This window comes from Phyllobates terribilis, unplaced genomic scaffold, assembly GCF_046119375.1.
Source record: "Phyllobates terribilis strain yellow unplaced genomic scaffold, ASM4611937v1 Scaffold_11__3_contigs__length_659146591, whole genome shotgun sequence".
NCBI classification, from domain to species: domain Eukaryota; kingdom Metazoa; phylum Chordata; class Amphibia; order Anura; family Dendrobatidae; genus Phyllobates; species Phyllobates terribilis.
Window position 1 is genome coordinate 441,813,596 of NW_027362771.1, and position 27,724 is coordinate 441,841,319.

The 27,724-nt window shown below is 46.1% G+C and overlaps 1 protein-coding gene across 1 annotated transcript in view; it reads right to left on the reverse strand.

The window, feature by feature from the left end:
• ACAN (aggrecan) overlaps positions 1-27,724 on the reverse strand; it is a 104,084-nt gene that overhangs the window by 32,109 nt on the left and 44,251 nt on the right. The window contains exons 5-13 of the mRNA XM_073653271.1: positions 26,777-26,904; positions 26,351-26,644; positions 24,920-25,285; positions 24,583-24,757; positions 20,920-21,047; positions 6,472-6,765; positions 3,860-4,045; positions 1,590-3,581; positions 21-134 (exon numbers count right to left, since the gene is read on the reverse strand). Of these exons, the coding sequence (XP_073509372.1) occupies positions 21-134; positions 1,590-3,581; positions 3,860-4,045; positions 6,472-6,765; positions 20,920-21,047; positions 24,583-24,757; positions 24,920-25,285; positions 26,351-26,644; positions 26,777-26,904 (3,677 nt within the window). The remainder of the gene's footprint in view (positions 1-20; positions 135-1,589; positions 3,582-3,859; positions 4,046-6,471; positions 6,766-20,919; positions 21,048-24,582; positions 24,758-24,919; positions 25,286-26,350; positions 26,645-26,776; positions 26,905-27,724) is intronic.

The following is a 27,724-nucleotide window of genomic DNA, read 5'->3' on the forward strand; positions in this document are numbered from 1 at the left end:
ACAAAATTGCAAGAATTTACCTATGTCACAGCTGTCTCCTCCATATCCTGGTGGACACAGGCAATGAACTCTCCCTTCATTTTCTACACATGTTCCAATTCCACACTGGATATCCGCACATGTCCCAAAAATTCCTGTAATTACCAAAAGTTCATCAGTTAAGTAATGCAATGCAATGATACAATTCCCCAAGATTGGGCCATATTGATTGTCCACAAGCCTTCAGTTTCATATGGAAGCATGCACAGTTGTTTTTTTGACATCTTCCAGATTAATCCAATAATGAGATTTGAAATGCAATATATTATTCATGTTTTCAATCAGGTAAACCATTGAGCTTCTGCCTGACCCTTATCTCTCCCAACATCATCTGTCAGAGTACAGTTGGGATGTCCCCATACCAACTAAACTACAGGTGTCCAAACCCCCAATATCGACAGGATCAGTCTAATGTTTATAGGGGGCCTACCAATTCTCTCCGCTAGATGGTTAAGGGTAAATGAGGGTGAAGCAGCTTGAATTGTAACACACATCCTTTTTAATCTTCAGGAGATAAGTTAGTTCCAGAGGTGTCTGGCAGTGGCTTTTTCTGCTCTACACATGAACACTTGTATGAGCCAAGAGGAGCCAGGAGAAATAGCTATCGCATGTGTATGGAAGCCTTCAATAGAACTTTTCACAATTTTTTTCAATGTGGACTGGACACCCAATGTTGTAGCGAAAATTTTTTTTATTTTTTTTATTACGCCTCTCAGTTGCGGAGATATTAGCAATCAAATATTTGGCACTCACTGAAATATTAACTGCAGCTAATAGCGCCACACTTCTGTGTTGTGTAATATATCTTCAATGCTTATTTAGGCTGCACACTCTGGCTGGCAGGATCTGCGGATTGTGATCATGTGATCCTGATGACATTATCACAGACCCTTTTGCACTTCTATGTTGCTGCCTGCTTATGATTGGTCAGCATCATACAAGAGACAGAATTACATGCCTCCAGTGGAAAGTTTCTAATAAAACCCACATGGACTTAACTAATGTTAACTTATTAGGTGCCAAATATGTGATTGCTAATATCTCTGCAATGTAGAGACAAAATAAAAAAAATGTTTTATTCCACTCTGCAGCCACTATTTCATTGTATATCCAGTTCAGTGTGAAAAATTTGGTGAAAGGTCCCCTTTAAGTGCAGTTCTGGGTTCAGCTTGAATTATATATTAACAGATAATAGAGGTAATTTATTAAACGATCTGTGCCAGTTCTGTGGCTTTAAAAAGTCTCAAATTATAGTACATATCATAATTGCATAATAATTTTGAACTTTTCTTGCCTTTCAACACTTTTCAAAAGTGTCAGGAGAAGTGAACAAGGTCAATTGGGGAATTTTGTTTCCTTTGACCCAACAGATGTGTCAATAAATATGCCAGAAATGTAAGCATATTTATGGTTTTAATAAATTTGGCACATTTACTCCAAGGAACTATAAAGTATATTTCCCTCAATAAGTATTGGTGATAAATATCAGAATAAAATAATTTAAATATTCAGCTTCAATCCAGTAATACTGAGAATGAGAAACATAATACCTTCAACATAATCTACATCGGGAAGTACTTGAGGTGTTGCTTCCATCAATGGTGCAGGTGTTTGAACTGTTGCCTCGTCTATAATATCTCCGGACGCAGAAGTAGATAGTTCAGTGTCTTTTTTTGCTTCCTCTGGTTCCTTTGATACAATTGTTAATTCAGATTCTGGTGTTGATGTGCTAATAATTATATCAGGTACGGATGATTCACCGGACAAATCTTTTGAAGAAAAAGTTTGATACCCAGATGTGTCTACACTGGCTTCTGTACTTCCATCAACAGGTTCACCACTAGTTAGAGGAATTCCAGATGGATCTCCACTGACTTCGGGAATAGAAAGTGGTGCCTCCCCACTAATATCCCCAGAAGCAGAGCTTTCAACAATGTATGGAACAGTGATACCACCTAACTCTTGTGAAACTGTTGGTTTGGTAACAGCTTCAATTAAATCATCAGTTATTAATTTGATTTCTGGAAGTCCAGATGTGTATCCTGAAATATCTCCACTTTCTTGTGCGGCTGAGGGTTGCCCACTTAAATCACGAAGTCCAGATGTTTCAGCAGATGCCTCTCCTGAAGAAAATCCACTTATTTCAAATATTCCTGATGGTCCCTGACCTGCCTCCTCTACAATAGGACCCAACGTTGGGGCTTCCACTAAAGTAAAATCTATATGAGATATTGTTGGTATACCAGATGTGAGTCCACTAAAGTCTTCAATGCCAGATGTGATACCACTCACAAATTCAATTCCTGATATCTCTCCACTAAAGTCAATGCCACTTGAGAGTCCACTAATTTCTCCACTAACAATATCTCCAGATACAAAACCACTGGTATCTATAAAGCCTGAGGTTTCACCACTAATGCCAGAAATTCCAGATACTTCACCTGAGATATCTCCTGAAAACAAACCGCTAGTTTCTACTGCCCCTTTTCCTTCCATTTCTTCTACTGATGGTCTTAAAAGTTCAGTTAAACTTCCATCTACAAGAGTTATTCCAGAAGATTCACCACTTTCATCAAAAATACCAGAACTCACACCAGACAATTCTGCACTAATATCAATTATTCCAGAATATTCTCCACTAATGCCAGACAAATCACCACTAGCATCTACTATTCCAGATATTTCTCCACTGATATCAATTATTCCAGACGCTTCACCACTAATACCAGAAAAATCCCCACTTGCATATGGTAAACCTGAAAGGTCGCCACTAATTCCAAATGGAAATCCACTAGCATCAACACCTGAGATATCTCCACTTACATCAAAAAATCCAGATGGTTGGCCACTAATATCTAATCCAGAAGATTCACCACTGATTTCTAGACCTGAAGCTATGCCACTGAAATCACTTGATGGCAATCCAGATAGTTCTCCAGATGCACTAAACTCAGTAAGACCTTTTCCTTCTGCTTCTGTTTCTGGTGTTTTCGTTGCACTTTCTATCCAAGTTGTATCCACGTGTATAATTGTTGGAAACCCAGATGGCAGTCCACTAAAATCTCCACTACCTGAAAACAGTCCACTAATATCCCCACTACCAGATGGCAGACCACTTCCAAATTCTAGCCCTGATGGTAAACCACTGCCTAGTTCAATTCCAGATGCCTCAATATCTGCTGATGACAGTCCACTAGTATCTGGGATTCCCGAAGCTGATCCAGATATGAGTTCATCTCCAGAAGGCAGACCACTAGCTTCACCTGATGGTAATTCACCAGAAATTTCTCCAGATGGAAGTCCACTCACACTTGTTTCTCCAGAAAGCTCAAAACCAGATGGCAATCCACTTCCAGATGGTTCCCCACTAATTTCAACTCCTGAAGGCAACCCACTCGCTTCTCCACTTATTCCAGAAATTCCAGATATATCTCCAGATGCTTCACCAGATGGAATACCACTGACTCCACTAATTTCCACAGATGCATCTCCGCTTATGACTTCGGGAATAGAGCTCAAAGGAGGAATTGCTGAAGGCCTCACTTTAAAAAAAAGAGTGAAAAAAATTGTATGGTTAGATATATGTTATTAATCGAAGGTATACAAAAAAAACATTCAAAATAATAAAAAAGTTTGTATCAGAAGAATAAAAAATAATATTTCATGTTTACGTAAACATTTTTTCATATTAACTATATAAAAAGACATTTTTTTAACGTTTTTTCAAAGACCAAAATGTCAAGCAAAATAAGTACATTCTGGTGATTATTAACATATCGGTCATGTTTTGATAGAGAATAGATTTGGACATCTTTTATACCTGTTTCTAATATTTCCACTGTCGGAAGGGCAGTGACATTTGTCAGCCAGACGTCTGTCTCATTTTCAAATCCAGTGATAAGTATGGGTTCCTCAGTCGCCTCCCCAGAAGGCAGGCCCTCCAAAATACCTACTACTTGAGTTGGAATTAATTCTTCAATTGGAGTACTTGGAAGCTCTTCTCCAGCTACAACATGAAAAACAGAACATTATTTTTTCCTTCTAAAGACAATCTAAAATGTTTTCATCAGTACAATAGGTTAATCATTTACAGTAAATGACAAAATATATGTTTACCATTACCCTTACCATCTTATCACCACCTTGAGAACTTCACTGCTATGATGAATTGTTCCCTTCTATTTTAAGCCAGGAGCGTACAGTACATAGAGGCAGCCCACGCAGCTGCTATGGGGCCCGTGAGACAGGGGGGCCCGATGTGAAACATCAGACCCCTCCATCCCGCATCACAGTCTCAACAGTATCTGCATCCTTTGGATGCAGATACTGTTGAAAGCAAACCGGCTCGTTCAGAACCTCCAGAGGTTCGGTGGGCCGTAGTCAGGACCCACTTCTTCACCTCTGGCTGCACTGTGTCCTGTCCGGCCACGCAGATGATGCCTCATTGTCTCTGTAAGTGCAGGAGATGAGGCTCCGCCCACCAGCTCTGGCCTGTAGTTCCAGCAGAGGGGCTGCTCCAGCAAGAGCTCTCCGCTCTCCCCCTCCTAACTTCAGCCCTGCAATTTGCAAGAACACTCCTCTGTCAGGACCTGGCAGATGGGAGGCTGCACCAGAGAAGTGCATCATGTGGAATCATCTGCAGAGAGGCTAAGTCCATGTCTAATGTGTGTGTGCGCATATATGTGTATGCATATGTGAGTGTATATATGTGTGTGTGCATATGTGTGTGTGTGTGTGTGCATATATGTGTATAAATATATATATATGTGTGTGCATATATGTAGCGGTGTACCGCCAATGGCGGCAGGCCGCACAACTGCTATGGGACCCGTGAGCCGCAGCTCACTGGGCCCCGCTTCCGCCTGTTAGCACCTGCACTGCCCAGCCGCTCTCCCGCATAGAATAATGGGAATGGAAATATCTTCTAATGCTCCCTCGTCCATCATCATTGCTCGCGCTGACAGCCGGAGGGGGGGGAGGGCCCAGTGAGAGCAATGATAATGGAGGAGGGAGCTTCAGAAGACGTTTCCATTACCATCATTCTTACTCGACGTATGATGTCATTAACGCTGAGGGGACTGGAGCATCGGCTGAAACCAGGAGAGGTGAATATTGTATTTATTTGACCGATGGCCATAATACAATATGAGGACTGCAGTATACTGCATGGAGGACCAGGAGGGTGCATTATACTGCATGGAGGACCAGGGGGGTGCATCATACTGCATGTAGATCCATGGGGGTGCATTATACTACATGGAGGACCATGGGGGTGCATTATACTACATTGAGGACCATGAGGCTGCATTATACTGCATGGAGCACCATGGGGGTGCATTATACTTTATGGAGGACTATGGGGAGTGCAGTATACTGTATGGAGGACTATGAGGAGTGCATTATACTGTATGGAGGACTATGGGGAGTGCAGTATACTATATGGAGGACTATAGGGAGTGCAGTATACTGTATGGAGCAGGGCTTCGGAGCCCATTTTGGTGGAGTCAAAGTCGGTGGACCAACTCAGGCTGCTAAAATATATAATAAATTGGGTACAGTAGTTCAATACAGTTTGTGGGGAATATTTTTTCAGAAGAATTTGGGAAAGTTATGAAATGTCCTATAAATGTCTGTCCTATTCCTGATCTAAGGGTCTAGACTTTTAGCTGAGATGAATCTGTGTTATAGTAAATTTATCACTTAAACATGAGCCATGTATGAAGGAGTCGGAGTTGTGGAGTCGGAGTCAGTGTCATGGAAATTGAGGAGTCGGAGTCGGAGGTTTGGCTTACCGACTCCACAGCCCTGATATGGAGGACTATAGGGAATGCCGTATACTGTATGGAGGACCATGGTGAGTGTCTTATACTGTGTGGAGGACCATGGCGAGTGCATTATACTGTGTGGAGGACCATGGCGAGTGTGTTATACTGTGTGGAGGACCATGGCGAGTGTCTTATTGAGTGCATTTACTGAACATACATTTCAGTAGGCCAACATTTCAGATTTTAAAATCATTTTTCAAGCTGTTGTTATAAAGTATTCTAATTTACTGAGATAATGACTTTTGTGTTTTCATTGGCTGTAAGCCATAATCATCAACATTAACAGAAATAAACACTTGAAATAGATCACTCTGTCTGTAATGACTCTATATAATACATGAGTTTCACTTTTTGTATTGAAGAACTGAAATAAATCAACTTTTTGATGATATTCTAATTTAGTGAGATGTACCTGTTTATAGAGCCTGCAAAACATAACTTTTTAGGAAACATGTAGTATGCCTAAGAATGGTTAGCAGCAGTTATAGTATGGGACTTCTTAATTATTAGCAAGTATATTTAATTCTCTTTGATAAAAAAAATCTTAGCTTATCTTTTACAATGTTGTTTAATAGGGATATTGTGAATGTTATTGACGAATAATTACCTCTGAAACAGAAGGCATGGTGTTTTGACAGAGGATCAGGAAATCCGGTCTGATTGTCATGTACGTAGACTGTGCGAACTCCAGGATTGTCCCCTCCACAAACTTTCCGTGCTTTCACAATAGGGTAACGAACACTACCATCAGATAACCAGCCTGCTCTGCACTTGTCGAATCCCAATCTCCAGGCCGCATAAAGTTGTCCAGTGGAAGCTAGTGTTGCATTCTTACTCTCGCAAAATTCAGCTGCTTCTTGCAAAGTGAACTGATCTGGTCGAGTTACAAAAAACACTTCACCTGCAAAGAAAGAAAAAAAAACATTTAAAATTTGAATTTTATTAGTTAAGATAAAATACATTTTTGTATTTAGGCCATTACATGGATGTGCTACCATTCACTGGGTTAATGAATCCGTCACAAATTTCATCCTTACTGTAGCCAAATGTACACAATTTAACGCACAATTTAAAAAAAATTGATTTTTGTCTCATTTTGTTTCCTAGTTTGGTCATAAACATTTTGGGTTGTCTGTAATTTTTGCCTGATTTATTTTAAACTACAAAAAAATAAAAATGTATATCTTACCAGCCAATATTTTCACAAATTGATACAGAAAATCTATTAGTGCTTAACATGAGCCTTTTTTAAAAAAAAAATCTTCATGTTTGGATACAGAACCTGTTTCTGCAACTATTTCAGTCATTTTCATTCGATTGATTTTTAGTAGTAACAACAATACCATCATTATTATACTCCCACAGGTCCTTTATATTTAGCATAGAATTAATTTTCAGTACTCAGCGTGCCCCCAATATCAATATTTGCCTTATACAAATTTTTATTATTAAAGGGGTTGTCCAGTTTTGTTTTATGCACACTGCACACGGTCAGGATTCTGTGGTGTCACTGCCGAGACCAGGCAGTCACGTGACCCCAAGTTCGGAATTTGCATATATCCGGCCACATTCCGACTAGACGTGCTTAACCTCACTCAATTCAGTCATATTGAGCAAGTCTAAGCACATCTAGCCAGCATGTGACCGCATGTATGCAAATCGCATAAATGAGGCTACTTGACTGTCCGGTCTTGGCAACACAAGAGAATTCTGAGAGAGTGCGGTGTGCTTAATGTAAGGATTCAATACCCTGTAGTCACGTAGAGTGACTGAAGACTTTCACCACAAGACTGGGCAACATATTTAAGGCACAGCGTGGACTTTATCACCCATTTTAAAGGAAATATGGCAAAAATCTGTCTCCATGACACCATATTTATTGTGTGTTTCATATACACTCAACATTCAAATTGGAACACCAAGGAAAAGTCGTGGAATTATGAAACTCACAGGAGTGATAGACTTGTTAATGATATGAAAATGAGAAAAATGGAAACATATATCAAAATATCTTGATTCATTTAGTATCTAGCATGAGCACCATGTGCAGAAATACATGCACTTATATGCATTGTCATGATATCTGTGAGGTTATTTGTTTGAGGAATGTTCTGCCACACTGAATTCACTTGGGCAAATCATCAAGATCCACTGCAGCAGCTCGCTTTGCAATTGCGGACCAATGACAACTAAGATGTGCTCGATGGGAGACAAGTCTGGAGATGCTGCAGGCTATGGTAGCACTTTTAGGCTACTCAGGTTGCTCACAGTAGTACAAGCAACATGTGGCCTGGCGTTGTGTTGAAAAATAGCTCCTGGGACATTTTTGAGAAATGACTGAACCGCTGGTTGCACAATTAAATTAATGTAATGCCAAGCTATGAGTGTACCTGGAACGAGGGGTATGAAAGCTATACATTATTCCACGACACACCATAATCCATAGAACTGGTGTGACATTCCTACATGAAGACCTCGTCAAGATATTACTTATGTGCAGGGGTGGATTAAGAGTAGCAAGGGCCCTGGGCAGTTTAGAAGGCGCGGGCCCCCCCCCACACACCTGATGTATCACGTGACATGTCACATGATCCCCTGTGATAGATAATGTGATAGTTCACGTGAAATTAATTTGGCACAATATTAATATATTAATTATAATAATTTTTTGACATTAATTGTATGACTTAATATTGAGCACAATTAAGTATGCTGACATATCCTATATGCAGTTTGAGACCCTACACACAATATGAGCTGCCACAATCCTCCCATACACAGCAGGAGGCCGCACGTTGCCATCTATACACAGCAGGAGGCCACACATAGCCATCTATACACAGCAGGAGGCCACACGTAGCCATCTATACACAGCGGAAGGCCGCACGTAGCCATCTATACACAGCGGGAGGCCACACGTAGCCATCTATACACAGCGGGAGGCCACACGTAGCCATCTATACACAGTGGGAGGCCGCACGTAGCCATATATACACAGCGGGAGGCCGCACGTAGCCATCTATACACAGCGGGAGGCGCACGTAGCCATCTATACACAGCGGGAGGTCGCACTTAGCCATTTATACACAGCGTGAGGCCGCACGTAGCCATCTATACACAGTGGGAGGCTGCACGTAGCCATCTATACACAGCAGGAGGCCGCACGGAGCCATCTATACACAGCAGGAGGCTGCACGAAGCCAATTATACACAGCAGGGGGCCGCACGTAGCCATCTATACACAGCGGGAGGCCGCATGTAGCCATCTATACACAGCGGGAGGCCGCACGGAGCCATCTATACACAGCAGGAGGCCGCACGTAGCAATCTATACACAGCAGGAGGCTGCACAGAGCCAATTATACACAGCAGGGGGCCGCACGTAGCCATCTATACACAGTGGGAGTCCACACATAGCCATCTATACACAGCGGGAGGCTGCACGGTGCCATCTATACACAGCGGGAGGCCGCACGTAGCCATCTATACACAGCAGGAGGCCACACATAGCCATCTATATACAGCGGGAGGCCGCATGTAGCCATCTATACACAGTGGGAGGCCGCACGTAGCCATCTATACATAGCGGGAAGCCGCACGGTGCCATCTATACACAGCGGGAGGCCGCATGTAGCCATCTATACACAGCAGGAGGCACAACGGTGCCATCTATACACAGCGGGAGGCCGCATGGCACCATCTATACACAGCAGGAGGCCGCACATAGCCATCTATACACAGCAAGAGGCTGCACGGCGCCGTCTATACACAGCGGGAGGCCGCATGTAGCCATCTATACACAGCAGGAGGCCGCACGTAGCCATCTATACACAGCAAGAGGCCGCACAGCGCCATCTATACACAGCAGTAGGCCGCACGGTGCCATCTATACACAGTGGGAGGCCGCACATAGCCATCTATACACAGCAGGGGGCCGCACGGCGCCATCTATACACAGCAGGAGGCCGCATGGCACCATGTCTACACAGCAGGGGGCCGCAAGGAGCCATCTATACACAGCAGGGGGCCGCATGGCGCCATCTATACACAGCGGGAGGCCGCACGGCGCCCCCCAGATACAGCGGGAGGCCGCACGGCACCCCCCAGAGACAGCAGGAGGCCACACGGCGTCATCTATACACAGCAGGGGGCCGCACGGTGCCAGCTATACACAGCAGGAGGCCGCACGGTGCCATCTATACACAGCGGGAGGCCGCACGTAGCCATCTAAACACAGCAGGAGGCCACACGTAGCCATCTATGCACAGCAAGAGGCCGCACAGCGCCATCTATACACAGCAGGGGGCCGCTTGGCGCCATCTATACACAGCAGTAGGCCGCACGGTGCCATCTATACACAGTGGGAGGCCGCACGTAGCCATCTATACACAGCAGGAGGCCGCACAGTGCCATCTTTACACAGCGGGAGGCCGCACGAAGCCATCTATACAAAGCAGGAGGCCACACGGCGCCATCTATACACAGCAGGAGGCCGCAAGGCACCATCTATACACAGCAGGGGGCCGCGTGGTGCCATATATACACAGCGGGAGGGCGCACGGCGCCCCCCAGATACAGTGGGAGGCCGCACGGCGCCATCTGTACACATCAGGGGGCCGCACGGTGCCATCTATACATAGCAGGAGGTCACACGGTGCCATCTATACACAGCGGGAGGCCGCACGTAGCCATCTATACACAGCAGGAGGCCACACGTAGCCATCTATACAAAGCAGGAGGCCACACGGTGCCATCTATACACAGCGGGAGGCTGCACGTAGCCATCTATACACAGCAGGGGGCCGCATGATGCCATCTATACACAGCAGGAGGCCGCACGGAGCCATTTATACACAGCAGGAGGCCGCACGTAGACATCTATACACAGCAGGAGGCCGCACGGTGCCATCTATACACAGCAGGAGGCCACACGGCGCCATCTATACACAGCAGGGGGCCGCACGGTGCCAGCTATACACAGCAGGAGGCCGCACGGTGCCATCTATACACAGCGGGAGGCCGCATGTAGCCATCTATACACAGCAGGAGGCCACACGTAGCCATTTATACAAAGCAGGAGGCCACACGTAGCCATCTATGCACAGCAAGAGGCCGCACAGCGCCATCTATACACAGCAGGGGGCCGCTTGGCGCCATCTATACACAGCAGTAGGCCGCACGGTGCCATCTATACACAGTGGGAGGCCGCACTTAGCCATCTATACACAGCAGGGGGCCGCACGGTGCCATCTATACACAGCAGGAGGCCGCACAGTGCCATCTTTACACAGCGGGAGGCCGCACGAAGCCATCTATACAAAGCAGGAGGCCACACGGCGCCATCTATACACAGCAGGAGGCCGCAAGGCACCATCTATACACAGCAGTGGGCCGCATGGTGCCATCTATACACAGCGGGAGGGCGCACGGCGCCCCCAGATACAGTAGGAGGCCGCACGGCACCCCCCAGAGACAGCGGGAGGCCGCACGGCGCCATCTGTACACATCAGGGGGCCGCACGGTGCCATCTATACACAGCAGGAGGCCACACGGCGCCATCTATACACAGCAGGGGGCCGCACGGTGCCAGCTATACACAGCAGGAGGCCGCACGGTGCCATCTATACACAGCGGGAGGCCGCATGTAGCCATCTATACACAGCAGGAGGCCACACGTAGCCATTTATACAAAACAGGAGGCCACACGTAGCCATCTATGCACAGCAAGAGGCCGCACAGCGCCATCTATACACAGCAGGGGGCCGCTTGGCACCATCTATACACAGCAGTAGGCCGCACGGTGCCATCTATACACAGTGGGAGGCCGCACGTAGCCATCTATACACAGCAGGGGGCCGCACGGTGCCATCTATACACAGCAGGAGGCCGCACAGTGCCATCTTTACACAGCGGGAGGCCGCACAAAGCCATCTATACAAAGCAGGAGGCCACACGGCGCTATCTATACACAGCAGGAGGCCGCAAGGCACCATCTATACACAGCAGGGGGCCGCATGGTGCCATCTATACACAGCGGGAGGGCGCACGGCGCCCCCCAGATACAGTGGGAGGCCGCACGGCGCCCCCCAGAGACAGCGGGAGGCCGCACGGCGCCATCTGTACACATCAGGGGGCCGCACGGTGCCATCTATACACAGCAGGAGGCCACACGGTGCCATCTATACACAGCGGGAGGCCGCACGTAGCCATCTATACACAGCAGGAGGCCACACGTAGCCATCTATACAAAGTAGGAGGCCACACGGTGCCATCTATACACAGCGGGAGGCCGCACGTAGCCATCTATACACAGCAGGGGGCCGCATGGTGCCATCTATACACAGCAGGAGGCCGCACGGAGCCATTTATACACAGCAGGAGGCCGCACGTAGACATCTATACACAGCAGGAGGCCGCACGTAGCCATCTATACACAGCAGGAGGCCACACGTAGCCATCTATACACAGCAAGAGGCCGCACAGCGCCATCTATACACAGCAGGGGGCCGCTGGGCGCCATCTATACACAGCAGTAGGCCGCACGGTGCCATCTATACACAGTGGGAGGCCGCACGTAGCCATCTATACACAGCAGGGGGCCGCACGGTGCCATCTATACACAGCAGGAGGCCGCACAGTGCCATCTTTACACAGCGGGAGGCCACACGAAGCCATCTATACACAGCAGGAGGCCGCACGGCACCATCTATACACAGCAGGAGGCCGCAAGGCACCATCTATACACAGCAGGGGGCCGCATGGTGCCATCTATACACAGCAGGAGGGCGCACGGCATCCCCCAGATACAGTGGGAGGCCGCATGGTGCCCCCCAGAGATAGCGGGAGGCCGCATGGCGCGATCTGTACACATCAGGGGGCCGCACGGCGCCATCTATACACAGCAGGAGGCCACAAGGTGCCATCTATACACAGCGGGAGGCCGCACGTAGCCATCTATACACAGCAGGAGGCCACAGGTAGCCATCTATACAAAGCAGGAGGCCGCACGGTGCCATCTATACACAGCGGGAGGCCGCACGTAGCCATCTATACACAGCAGGGGGCCACATGGTGCCATCTATATACAGCGGGAGGCCGCACGGAGCCATCTATACACAGCAGGAGGCCGCACGTAGACATCTATACACAGCAGGGGGCCACAAGGTGCCATCTATACACAGCAGGAGGCCGCACAGCACCATCTATACACAGCAGGGGGCTGCACGGTGCCATCTATACACAGCAGGGGGCCGCATGGCGCCATTTATACACAGCGGGAGGCCGCACGGCGCCCCCCAGATACCGCGGGAGGCCGCACGGCGCCTCCCCAGAGACAGCGGGAGGCCGCACGGCTCCCCCTCAGAGATAGCGGGAGGCTGCACGGCGCCCCCCCAGAGACAGCGGGAGGCCGCACGCAGTCACGCACACACACACAAACATATACAGACATATACATACATACATGCATAAACACATTTGAAACATAAAAATACATATAAACAGACATCACACAATGATATCTGCACACACACACTCACACACACATACTCACACACACACTCACTCACTCACCATCCCCCGACTCCCGTCGTCCAGCTCCTCTCCGGTGGTAAGTAGCAGTGCAGGGCACGCACTGCGTGACGTCACACTAGCAGACACGGCCGTGCACAGGGCTGTGTCTCCTAGCTGTGACGTGGCCGGGCCAGCACATAGGGAAGTTAACAGGTGCAGTGCTGGCCTGGCCGAAGAAGAAGCAGCGGCAGTGCGCCGCTGCTGGGGGAGCGGTCCGGGGGCCCCGCGCCTCTGACAGCCGGTATGTGCCACGGCGCCCCACATATTATAATGAAGGCAATCTGGCCATGGACCTCCCGGAGTCCCGGGGCCCCGGGCGGTAGCCCAGATTGCCCTCATTATAATCCGCCTATGCTTATGTGACCTTGTTAGATTCGTAGAATGGTGTGTAGTGATCCATTTTTTACTGCAGGCGAAATTAGGTGTCATATACCAAGCCTGAGGTATTAAACAGGATTTACACAAACCATCAGAAGGTATTTGTATAACATTCGGTTATGAGCTAAATGTTCAGCTACAAATGTTCCACTGACCTCACACAATCGCTTGACATGGTGCAGAGCAAAATGTCAATGGAGACTGCAATAGATGCCTATCCTCTTCAGTGAGGAGTCCCATTTGTATCTTAGATGCAATGATAGTCAGAGATTGGTTTGGAAACCACATGGGTACCATCATGAAGAGATCTTAATGAGGTAATTTTAAAGTGTTTCAAGAGCTATTTTTCATCATGATGGCACAGGCGGTATTTTGCACATGGTACTGGAAGCAGCCTGGATGGCCTAACATCACCTGTAGCATCTCTGGATTTGTCTCCCATTGAGCACATTTCGACACCATTGGTCAGCCACAGCAATGCCAGCAATGAATCTAATGATTTGCTCAATTACTTTGAAGATGGCAAAATTTCCTCAGACAAACATTGATTTCCTCATTGATAGAATGCCAAGGTATGCGTGTATTTCTGTGTGTTGTGCTCATCTTTGATACTGAATAAATTGAGATGTTTTGAAAGTTTTGATGCAGGACAACTACCTTGTGTTTTGCTGCTGTGCTCAGCCTTGCCATGGTATATGACCTGTGACCTGAAACTGTCTTCCACAACCTCACCTGTATAGCAGAGTATGCCTGTTCCTCACCCAGTTTTAAGCTTCGCACATAACTTCTTTTGTTTTTAATTAATTACATTGTTTAACCATACATATGAAAACAATGACCAATATCACCTGCATTATTATTATACAGTGGGTATGGAAAGTATTCAGACCCCTTTAAATTTTTCACTCTTTGTTTCATTGCAGCCATTTGGTAAATTCTAAATAGTTATTTTTTTTTTCTTATTAATGTACACTCTGCACCCTATCTTCACTGAAAAAAAAACAGAAATGTAGAAATTTTTGCAAATTTATTAAAAAAGAAAAACTGAAATATCACATGGTCATAAGTATTCAGACCCTTTGCTCAGACACTCTGGAAGAGGTTTTCATCTAGGATATCTCTGTACTTGGCCGCATTCATGTTTCCTTCAATTGCAACCAGTCGTCCTATCCCTGCAACTGAAAAACACCCCCATAGCATGATGCTGCCACCATCATGTTTCACTGTTGGGATTGTATTGGGCAGGTGATGAGCAGTGCCTGGTTTTCTCCACATATACCACTTAAAATTATCACCAAAAAGTTCTATTTTTGTCTCATCAGACCAGAGAATCTTATTTCTCATAGTCTGGGAGTCCTTCATGTGTTTTTGAGCAAACTCTATGCGGGCTTTCATATGTCTTGCACTGAGGAGAGGCTTCCGTCAGGCAACTCTGCTATAAAGGCCTGACTGGTGGAGGGCTGCAGTGATAGATGACTTTGTGGAACTTTCTCCCATCTCCCTACTGCATCTGACGCGCCCCCTGGGCCATGTTGTTAGGAATACCCGGAGCCGGATCAGATGGGGGTTGTAGTCTCCGAGTGGCTGTGACCCGGTCCGTGCCCAGGGTGTCAAACTCAGTGTGCGGCAGTCCTTGCAGATGTTCTTAGTGTCGACTACGCCACCCGTTGATTTGCGGTCAAAAGGCCGCCGCTGCAGGATGGTCCGCTGAGGCTGGTGGTGTGTGTGCAGCTGTGGTAGTATAACCCCCAACGGGAGGGGTATAGCCTCAGGGGGTCAGACGTGGAGGATGGTGGTTGTGAAGGTGCAGCAAGGAGACTCAGAGGCATGAAATGCAGTTTCAGGGTGTTTACTCACTGGTGTTGCTCGGGTCACTCTGTACAGCAGTGACCACCCAAGCCGTGCTGCGTCCACCAGGTGCGGGACTCGGTCAACTCCCGGGCAATTCCTGAGTATGGTCCTGAGCTCCCTTCTTCTCTCTCTCTCTCTGGCCGTTCTCACCAGGGATCCACCTATGTCCGGCTCCCTCGGGTCTCTTGGTGGTCAAGCCTCCTCTGGGCTCCCTGACCCTATGCTCGGTGTGCCTTTCTAGTGGATTTGGTGAGGGTCGTGGCAGATCCTGTCCACAACCTCCGGTTCCTGGCTAAGGTGTGCTTTGGCCTCCGCCAGCTTGGGATCCGGTACCCTTTTGCCGACCCTTCACCCTTTTGTCCTTATTCTGGGATCTTGGGGTCCCCTCTCGTCCTGCGCCTCTGGGTCTCTCTTCCTTCTCCTCTCCTGGAGTTACTGCTGACTCACTGACTTGACTGACTGACCCTGTCCTAAGATGGTGCCCACCTTATATACTCCCTCTATGTGTGAGCTCAGGTGACCAGCACCCAATGAGCTCCTACATTTACCCAGACTACTCCCCCTATCTGCCCCTACACTACTGGGATGTTCCACCCCCCTCCCACTCCAGCCAGGGACAGACGCTGTCGTACCTGCACATAAACTGGTGGGAGTACCGTAGTTCTGTCCCCCGGAAATGGGATGTATGTAGTGCATGCAGCCTACTAGCTCAGTTCCACACTCCATCCTTACCCGGGAGTGGAATACCACACCTCTGGCTTGAGGTGTAATACCCCTGTAGCAGCCGAATCCTCAGGGTGCTACATTCCCCCCTGGTAAATCACAGCACGTCCTCGGGCTGTAAAAGAATAAAAACATCCAAAAACATACAATTTTTTTTAAACATCATAAACATATAAAACATTATATATATCATCAGACTTTTGATATAAAACTTTTCTTATTAAACATTCTTGTTTCTCCGGCCACGGTGCAACTTGTGACCGGGTAAAGTGCAACAGTCTCTTCAAGAAAAACACAGCTTTCCTATAAAACCGGTAGGGGGCGCCTTAGGAAGCGCAACTATATACAAGGGAAGGTATGGCCGCTCTCAGTCCTCGGCCAGTGGGATTAGGGATGGCTGCTCACAGTCCTCAGCCTGTTAAGGGATATGGGACACACTAGAACAGTTCACTGGTCCCAACGGGGACTATAATGGTAACAGTTCCTGTACCCACACGGGTAACTATTTACATATTCTATTTACAGTTCATCAGTGGCGGTGTGCTCTTGGCTGAGGGTAATCTTTAGACCCGTCTGGGTCCTCTTGATCCTCCTCACCCCGTAGCTCCTTCTCAGTAAGTCTATGCACGTGCAGGGCATACGGGCCCTTGGCGCACTGATGCCGGGTGAAGGTGACCTCATCACCCAGGTATAGGTCACGACCTCTGTGTCCCTCCGGCAGATGACTTTCAACGTCTCTGCGGGTGACAAAGACGTCGCCGGGGGTCTTGTGGTCCCGGATGAAACCCCACCCGTGCTCCAACTGGAATTTTATTACAGTCCCGCTGGCACGGGGACCGTGGGCAGCACGGGGGTTTCTGCGGGCTCGGCTCTTCTGCTCGGCGCTCTTCACTTGGAGCCGCTCCTCGCGGACCCGCCTCTCTCGTCGCTCTCTAGCAAAAACCTCCAATTGTTGCTGGCAGCACTCCGCACGCTGGGCTGCGGCTGCCCGGGTCTCCTCGGTGAACCCGATGAGGTCGTCTCCGGTGGGGTCCCACGCAAACTGTGCTTCCTCCAACGAGAGTGGGGTGGTCTTGGCGGGCGCCGGAGCCGGGATCAGGGGCTCATCCAGGGGTCTTTCCTTCCGGAGTCGGGGATGGTGGAACTCCGGTGGCCACACAAAGGGCTGCCCATCCGGGCATGTGTGCTGGGCAAATAGGTCTTCACCCAGGTGTGGCGCTGTGGACGTTGAGGGCGCTGTTGTGGTGGCGGCGCCCGGGTTCACCAGGCCTTGCGACCAGGCCTGGGGCACCCTGAATGTAAAGGGCACCGTGAAGACGGCGGCGCCCGGGGTTACTTGGCCCAGTGACCAGGCCGGTGGCTCAGTGGAGGTAGAGGGCGCTGTTGGCACTGCGGCGCCCGGGGGCACTCGGCCTTGCGACCAGGCCGGTGGCATCTCCTGCTTGGCCGTGCTCTGGATCGAGGCGCATGACGTCACAGGGGGCGTGGCCGCGGCTCCGGCCGCTTGAGGCCTAGCTTGGAGCGATGACGCAGCGGCTACGGGAATGGTGAGTGGGGCTTCGGGCTCTGCGACGGGGAGCTGGGGCAGGTTTACGGCTTCTGGGCACGGGATATTGTCGTCCCCATTACCTGCCTTCATCTCTTCGGCTCCCTCCGCGGCGTCGTCTCCGGCCGTCGTCCCTCCTTCGCCGTCCTCAGAGGTGGACTTGCTCCTCGCTGCGGGTGGCATGCTCCGCTGGCGGGTTCCAGCCTGCTGGGCCATCTCCCTGCTCCATTCCGTCAGCGTTTCTCGCTGCACCTGGGCCATCCTCCTTGCGAGGCCCTCCAGCGCGGTCTGTGCACGCTCCCGGTCTCGGGGGAGCTGTGCCAGGATCTCCACCAGGTCTTGTGGGGTGGTTGCTTGCATCAGGCTCCTGACCACAGGGTCGGTGCTGCCTGCCTCTCCCTCCATCTCCGGGTACGGCTCCTCCAGACTCCTCTCCAGACTCCTCCAGGCTGCACCCATCTTCTCTGTTTGGTTCTGTATCCGCCCACATTGGGGGTCGTCCTGGGGCAACTTTGTGATTGCCAGTTCCAGGGGCAGTTCCCTCATGCTGATGGACATATCAATCATCACAGTCTCTGCTGGTGGGGGCGGTTTCCACTTTTGGCGCCATTTCCGATCCTGGCCCACGATGGGAGGTGGCCTCTTGCCATCCTCTGGCACGCCCATAATGGCGTCCGCTCTGCCAAGGCGGGAAATCTTCTCAGATGGCGGGAACCGCTTCCCAGTGGCGGGAAACTCTGTGGATGGCGGGAAAAGACTGCAGATGGCGGACAAACGGCGGGAACTGATCCGAGATGGCGTCCGATGGCGGGGACCCTCCGGAATTGGCGGGAGACTTCTTTTTGAGGTAAATGTGAACTTTTCTTCAGGCACGCAGTACCCGGTGGTTGCGGGCACGTGATCCTGCCGACTACGCCAAAGTTGACGCGCCCCCTGGGCCATGTTGTTAGGAATACCCGGAGCCGGATCAGATGGGGGTTGTAGTCTCCGAGTGGCTGTGACCCGGTCCGTGCCCAGGGTGTCAAACTCAGTGTGCGGCAGTCCTTGCAGATGTTCTTAGTGTCGACTACGCCACCCGTTGATTTGCGGTCAAAAGGCCGCCGCTGCAGGATGGTCCGCTGAGGCTGGTGGTGTGTGTGCAGCTGTGGTAGTATAACCCCCAACGGGAGGGGTATAGCCTCAGGGGGTCAGACGTGGAGGATGGTGGTTGTGAAGGTGCAGCAAGGAGACTCAGAGGCATGAAATGCAGTTTCAGGGTGTTTACTCACTGGTGTTGCTCGGGTCACTCTGTACAGCAGTGACCACCCAAGCCGTGCTGCGTCCACCAGGTGCGGGACTCGGTCAACTCCCGGGCAATTCCTGAGTATGGTCCTGAGCTCCCTTCTTCTCTCTCTCTCTCTGGCCGTTCTCACCAGGGATCCACCTATGTCCGGCTCCCTCGGGTCTCTTGGTGGTCAAGCCTCCTCTGGGCTCCCTGACCCTATGCTCGGTGTGCCTTTCTAGTGGATTTGGTGAGGGTCGTGGCAGATCCTGCCCACAACCTCCGGTTCCTGGCTAAGGTGTGCTTTGGCCTCCGCCAGCTTGGGATCCGGTACCCTTTTGCCGACCCTTCACCCTTTTGTAATTATTCTGGGATCTTGGGGTCCCCTCTCGTCCTGCGCCTCTGGGTCTCTCTTCCTTCTCCTCTCCTGGAGTTACTGCTGACTCACTGACTTGACTGACTGACCCTGTCCTAAGTTGGTGCCCACCTTATATACTCCCTCTATGTGTGAGCTCAGGTGACCAGCACCCAATGAGCTCCTACATTTACCCAGACTACTCCCCCTATCTGCCCCTACACTACTGGGATGTTCCACCCCCCTCCCACTCCAGCCAGGGACAGACGCTGTCGTACCTGCACATAAACTGGTGGGAGTACCGTAGTTCTGTCCCCCGGAAATGGGATGTATGTAGTGCATGCAGCCTACTAGCTCAGTTCCACACTCCATCCTTACCCGGGAGTGGAATACCACACCTCTGGCTTGAGGTGTAATACCCCTGTAGCAGCCGAATCCTCAGGGTGCTACACATCTCTGGAGCTCAGTCACAGTGATCTTGGGGTTCTTCTTTACCTCTCTCACCAAGGCTCTTCTCCCACGATCGCTCAGTTTGGCTGGATGACCAGGTCTAGGAAGACTTCTGGTGGTCCCAAACTTCTTCCATTTAAGGATTATGGAGGCCACTGTGCTCTTAGGAACCTTGAGTAATGCAGAAATTCTTTTGCAACCTTGGCCAGATCTGTGCTTTGCCACAATTCTGTCTCTGAGCTCCTTGGGCAGTTCCTTTGAGCCCATGATTCTCATTTGGTCTGACATGCACTGTGAGCTGTGAGGTCTTATACTTATGACCATATGATTTTTCAGTTTTTCTTTTTTAATAAATTTGCAAAAATTTCTACATTTTTTTTCAGTCAAGATGGGGTGCAGAGTACATTAATGAGAAAAAAATGAACTTTTTAGAATTTACCAAATGGCTGCAATGAAACAAAGAGTGAAAAATTTAAAGGGGTCTGAATACTTTTCACACCCACTGTATATACACTAGATAGATAGATACCTGTAGATAATAGATAGACTGGCAGATAGATAGAGGATAAATTGCAAAAGGATGTAAAAAAGCTCAGTAACATGTATTTATATAGCGCACACATGCCTCACCCAAATAATATTTTTATTAGAAGAGTAGCAGCAATAATGAATGAGTATAATAAATGTATGGTCTACCACATACCAAGAATATACATCTGTGCATAAAAGCAAACACCTACACATAATAAATACATGCTTTAATAATGGTAATATAGCTAACAATAATATGGGCACATTTACATAAAAACCAAGGTAGTAGTTATCTCAGCAGTAGTTTGGCATAAACAGAAAAAGTGCTTTGCATAAAAAAAGCTTATTTACCCCCTTTTCTGCTATTCCTAATAGTTTCGTCGCATACCTCGTAGCTTGTCAATGTAACAATATACATCATATTCTTCTGATGGATCCACCACTCCATAATTCCTCACTCCAGGGAATCCATTCTTATCTCCATGGCAGTTCTCACGAGGACTGGTGATGGGGTACCTGTCCAAAGAAATATATTAACAACTTTCTTATTTGCAACTTTTAACAACTCTTTACCTATTCGTTTAAATTTGGGCAATTTGCGTCTATAATTTTTCGTTTTTGCTTTGTTTTTATATCTTATTTATTATTATTTGTGCTTTGCACATGAATCCAGCTTTTTTTGTTCAGGATAGTCACTATTTTTCAGACATAAAAAACTTTTTAACTTCTCTCCTTTCTCATGCACTGTGTCTTATTAAAATGCATATATCCATAATTTATATATAATTTCATAACTGATAAATTTGGAAAATGACACAAGTCTAATCTATAATCCAACTAATCCTCAGGAGGAAAAAAAACTTCTATGTGGATGACAATTGCCTCATACAACAAGAAAAAAAACCTTAAGCCACGTGCACATGTTGAGTATTTGGTCAGTATTTTACATCAGTATTTGTAAGCCAAAATCAGGAGAGGAACGATCAGAGGAAAAGTATAATAGAAACACGTCACCACTTCTGTATTTTTCACCCACTCCTGGTTTTGGATTACAAATACTGATGTAAAAAATACACTAAATACTCAATGTGTGCATGTGGCCTTAGGCTATGTTCACACATTGCTTTTTTGTTGCGTTTTTTTCTGCAGCCAAAACCTGATCTTTTGGCAGTAAAAAAGCTGCAGCCAAAACACAGATTTTGCTGCATTTTTGCAGCTTTTCTTGCTGTGTTTTTCAGGAACCCAGAGTTCAGCTTTGCTTCCACCTTGCAAGCATAGACAATACAAGCTGTTAGGCCACCGATGCAAGATATATGTGAAACCAAAAAATATGAAAAAAAAAAAAAGGGCGTTTGATAAAGTTATTTCGATATTTATGTCTGTAATTTCCCAAAAATTTTTATGTATGAAAAAATAGTGATTATTGTGAACAAAAAATCTGGATTCATGTATGAAGCACTGGCATGAACTAAGGTTATATGAGTTCATGAAAAAATACACAATTACAAATGTATAAACAGCAGGGGGAAGTTGAATTGGTCGGGCATAGTTTACTTAACACTTTGGAAGAGGATTGAATTGGTAGAGCATACTTGAACATATAACACTAATTTAATTAAACTGTACTTAGAGTCAGGAGAAACAAAAAGATTGCTTTAAAAAATAAAGTGCAAATCACATTACAATAAGAAAATACTACCATGCTCGTGTGACGATACCCAGACATTATGGTTTATACTTGGGAAAATCACAAAAATGAGCACAAAAATAAAGGTGGCACAAGCTTTCTTGGTGTCGAAGGCAGGTCTTTAGTATGTCTTCTCTCTCTGGATAGCCTGCAGCCCTGACTTACTAGTAACTTGCATGTTCATCTTATCTGAATACATTATCTAGCTGACCGCTCAAATACATTTTTAGAAAGGGAGAGCAATGTTTTGCTTTTTTTAATGTATGATGTTTTGGTGGCTCAGTGGTTTTCACTGCAGCCTTGCAGCGCTGGGGTCCTGGGTTCAAATCCCACCAAGGACAACATCTGCAAGGAGTCTGTATGTTCTCCCCATGTTTGTGTGGGTTTCCTCTGGGTTCTCCGGTTTCCTCCCACACTCCAAAGACATACTGATAGGGAATGTAGATTGTGAGCCCCAATGGGGACAGCGCCAAAAATGTCTGTAAATGATCTGAATTGTAAAGCATTGCGGAATATGATGGCGTTATAAAAAGATTATTGTTATTATTATTTCCTCCCTTAACCGTACACTAGACAACCACCTAATCGACTTATCCATCTTCTTGGCTCGGGATGAGAACTAATCCTGCCATTTATAGATGATTACATAAATATGTCAGATTTAATAGTTCCAGTTCCGCTTGCAGAATTATTAAATCTTTAATAATTTGAGTAAAATGATAATTGATTTGGTCAGTTCGAACGTGGGCAGCAAGTTGAGCTAATTCATTTCCATGATTATTAATGCAGAACATAATTTCTTATCTATTATTTTATTACTACTGTTACTACTAATTCAAACTGGACAAATCAATTGGATTTTTCAAGGTATTGTTATTCAATGGGTATTAAATGTTCCTTGGAGCATAATAAAGGTAGCATGTGATAAAAAATACTCACCTCACCGCTCATCTATCCCACTCTACACGACCCTCGGTCCCTGCAGTCAGCTGTCCAGTCCTCTGTTCTTGCTCTTTTCACTTTCCCTTGTCACACCACACATCCTCTTCAGCCTGCTTTACCATATGCCTGGTCACCTTGCCCTCTGACATCACTCCGTGCATTGCCGTTGTGGCACACACTGACATTGTGACGTTACAACATACATCACCTATGGCCTAGTCATGACATGTACAGTGAGAGCAAGCAGTGATGTCAGAGGCCTAGTCAGCAGCAGAACTAAGCACGGAGGACCATATGGCAGGCTGAAAATTATTAATTTTCTGCTAATTCTGATTAGTAAATGAATTAATTAACTAACCATAAAGTGAAACCAGATTGTACTATACAAACTGCATACATTATTAAATTGATCTCTTAGACCTGATGAGGCTTGTAGGCTTACTATAAAATCCTTGTCAGAATGGATAAATAATACTTACTAATATTACATTGAGCATTTTAGCTATAGAGTGGGAGAGCGCATGAGTCATCTGTATTCATTCTCCGCTCACCCATTGTGACTGACAGCTGCAACTTCTAGTGAGCATTTGAGATTTTAGCAGTAGCAGGAGGGACACTGAGGAGCTGTCAATCAGGCCTAATGGGCGGAGATTGAGCTAAATTTTCATAAAGGGTTATATACCTATTCTGTCATTGCTTTTTTACAGTAAGTACACCAGCCTCATCAGATCTCAGAGAGCTATTTACTAATACATCCAATATGTATTGTAAAAATCTTGTGACAAGTCCGCTTTAACTAGGGTTGAAGCTAGCTCTCTGACATTAGTTCAGTAACCCACTAAGTATGGGAAATATAGTAAGAGAAGAGGGAGAGCTAAAGTTTTAAGGCCTAATGGAAAATAATCCGTCATGTGCAGAAAACACTGGATCTCTTAAACCTAGAAATGCTGCATATGTGTCATAATAGCCTTTGATTTATTAAAGCGGTTGTCCAGGTTTATCAAGAAAGTCTGTAGTCACTTGATGTCACTGCAAATTTGTGAATTCTCCCATCGCGTGCAGCAAGCAAGCTGAGTATTCTCCGAGCAGTCATGTGACTACAAATACTCAATATGAATACTCCTGGCCACATTCCGACTAGTCGTGTGCGACATTGCTCAGTATAAGTGAATTGAGAGAGGCCGTGCACGTCTAGTTGGAATGTGGCCGGGAGAATGCATATTGCAAACTTGGGGTCACATGACCGCTCGGTCTCGCCGCCGGCACCAGAAAATCCTGACAGTGCTTAAAGTGCACGATCAGTGACTGCAGACTGTCGTGATAAAACTGGACAACCTTTAGATAAATATTTATAAAAGTGATTGTTTCGGAATAAGAACAGCATGTTACAATCCTCGTTCATCCAAGGACTTGTTTTCATACCTGACAGTTTGATCTGAAATCCACCCGGCATCACATTGATCAAATCCGGCTTCAAAAGCAGCCTGGAGCTGAGCAGCAGTTGCAATAACAGCATCATTGTCCAGACAAGCTTTCTTGGCCAGTGTGAAGTTAAGAGAATATCGACTGGATTCCGCTCGGTAATGAAACACAACACCTTATTGGGAAAACAAATGATTGATAATCAGCATAAGACTCAATCAAACGCGCAGTTTTAAGTATTTATTTATTTTGTATAGTATTTAAAGTATAATTATTGTTGATTTATATTGAGAAATAACATTTATCCCTTAGTGAATAATCATTGCTTAGCACTCACCAGTGTCAGATATGGGTTTTACTGGATGAGCGACATCAATAGCTGCTGTGACTGGTAATATTTCCTTTTCTGCTGTGCCAGTGGCTTCAATGGGAGGAACAGCTGTGATATTTTCCAGCCATAGCTGAAGTCCATCGTCTGTGATGTTTTCTAATAAGCCTCCTGTTGGCAGCAGATCCTGACTAATAGGCGTTCCGGGGAACTCTGGAGTTGCTGTAAAGCCATCTTCAGAAGGTGTTAGGGTGAAGTTTAGTCCTTCTAGAGCAGTTATGCTGCCACGGGCTTCCTCTTCGGTAGCATTTCGGTGAAAGATGAGTGTCAGGCCAGGCTGTGTCACAGTTTGAATAGTAATGTTGTCACCATCATCTGTTCCAGGAGCAAAATAGTTTAAGAAGCAAATAAGGCCGCTTTCCACATTAATAGTATTGAAAGCTGAGCTGAACAGCAACTTCTAACAAATGAGACTACATCTTTACATCTAAATAGAAAGAGTCATTATGCTGTCCGACCATTAGCGAAAGCTTGTATCAGCTGGTGCTTCTCGATGTTACGGAAGTACAAAGCCAAAAATGCTTTAGTTAGCTCCAATGTTACTGGAGTAACATGGATTCTCTACAAAAGACTAGGCAAACAAGAATTAGTCTTCCTTTTATATTTTTCTTTTTTTTTTAATCCACTCTTGACTTTAGTTCAAAAACGACATAAAAGAATGCCAAAAAAACTGTAGATGAGATTTCAGCCTACAGGCAGATCACACGTATCATTTAAGAGATTTTTTTGTGGCACTTTTATTCAAAAAGTCACATTTTACTTTAAAGTCTGCAGTAAAATTTTGCAATGACTACAAGATATTTTTTTTCTTCTGTTTTTATTATGAGGATATTTTTTTCAAATTCGCTGCATTCATTTTTCTGACCATTTTTCGCAGGATTTTCCATAGGATTTTATAAATGTCAACCAAAAATGCACATAAAACCATTACAAACATAAACAAATTAAAGCCACATAAAAGGCTTGTGAAAGCTGTTATTAAAAAATTTTTTGAAAGGCATCCCATTTTTTAAATGAATTTTAAATTGCAAAAATTCTTGGAAAAAACTCATATCATTTCTGTTAAATATTTTAAAGGGGATAATAGATTTTCAATATAGTACACATATCTACCTTAGATTTAAAATAACAACAATCATATACTATTTGACCAATACTTAAAGTTTCTAAATCATACATAAGCCAGATTTATGGAGTATAGTTTGCCTCACAGAGTAGTAAGACCTGCTGTGTAATATCTATGTTATAATGTTTAAAAGCTTATAGATCAGATTCAATATTAAAATAAAAAATAAACTATTTTAATCTTTACTCTGTCCACACATGAAATATACACACGTATAAGTGTAATCATTCTGTATAAAAAAAGTGAAGACTAACCTTTGTAGCAGATGGCATCATACCGAGACAGGGGATCTGGATATCCAGTCTGGTTGGGATGGAGATAAACTGTTCTGACTCCAACTAAGTTTCCACCACAGTTGGGACGGGGAAAGGCAATTGGATACCTAACACTGCGATCTGCCAGCCAGCCGGCACTGCATACATCCATGCCAATTTGCCAAGCCAGATAGAGTTGTCCTGTGGTGGCAAGCTTGGCTCCTAGGTTTTGGCATTGCTTTTCAGCTTCATAGAATGTAAACTTTTCAGCAGATGATGCATAAAAGACTTCACCTAAGAAAGCGAGAAAGATGTCATTGTTATTGTGCTAGTTAGAATGACCAGGGAGAGATGACAGATAGATAAGAGATAAATAGATAATAGATAGATAGATACTATGGATAGAGAGATACTATGGATAGAGACCTGTCATGTCTTCAGCATAGCAATATACATCATAAGTTTCATCAGTATCTCGAACACCATATGTTCTTACTCCTGGAAAGTTTTCTTTGTCACCATAGCATGGCTCACGTGGATTATGGATTGGATAACTGAAAGAGACATATGAATAAATGTACTTCTTATAGGGAAATGAGACTTTTTCACAATGTTTATAGCGCTTTACAATATACGTATATATAGTATTTGTTTCCTAACACTGTTGTTTTACTTTGTGCTACACCAGTTTGGGATTTTCCATTCCACTACATGGAGCACATTATGCACCTACCACTATCCATTGACACTGTTTCAATGGTGTCCAAGGTGCTGGAAAAATGGTGTAGAAAGTATACATATACACTGGGGAAAATAAGTATTTGATACACTGCCGATTTTGCAAGTTTTCCCACCTACAAAGAATGGAGAGTTTTTTTTATCGTAGATACACTTCACCTGTCAGAGACAGAATATAAAAATAAAAAACAGAAAATCACATTGATGATTTTGACATAATTAAATTGCATTTTATTTTATCAAATAAGTATTCAATCACCTACTAGCCAGCAAGAATTCTGGCTCTCACAGACCTGTTAATTTTTCTTTAAGAAACCCTCCTACTCAACACTCATTACCTGTATTAATTGCACCTGTTTGAACTTGTTACCTGTCCACACACTTAATCAATCATAGTCCAACCTCTTCCCCATGGCCAAGACCAAAGAGCTGTCTAAGGACACCAGGGACAAAATTGTAGATCTGCACAAGGCTGGGATGGGCAACAGGACAATAGGCAAGCAGTTGGTGAGAAGGCTTCAACTGTTGGCACAATTATTAGAGAATGGAAGAAACACAAGATGACTGTCAATCTTCCTTGGTCTGGGGCTCCATGCACGATCTCGCCTCGTGGGGTAAGGATGATTGTGAGAAAGG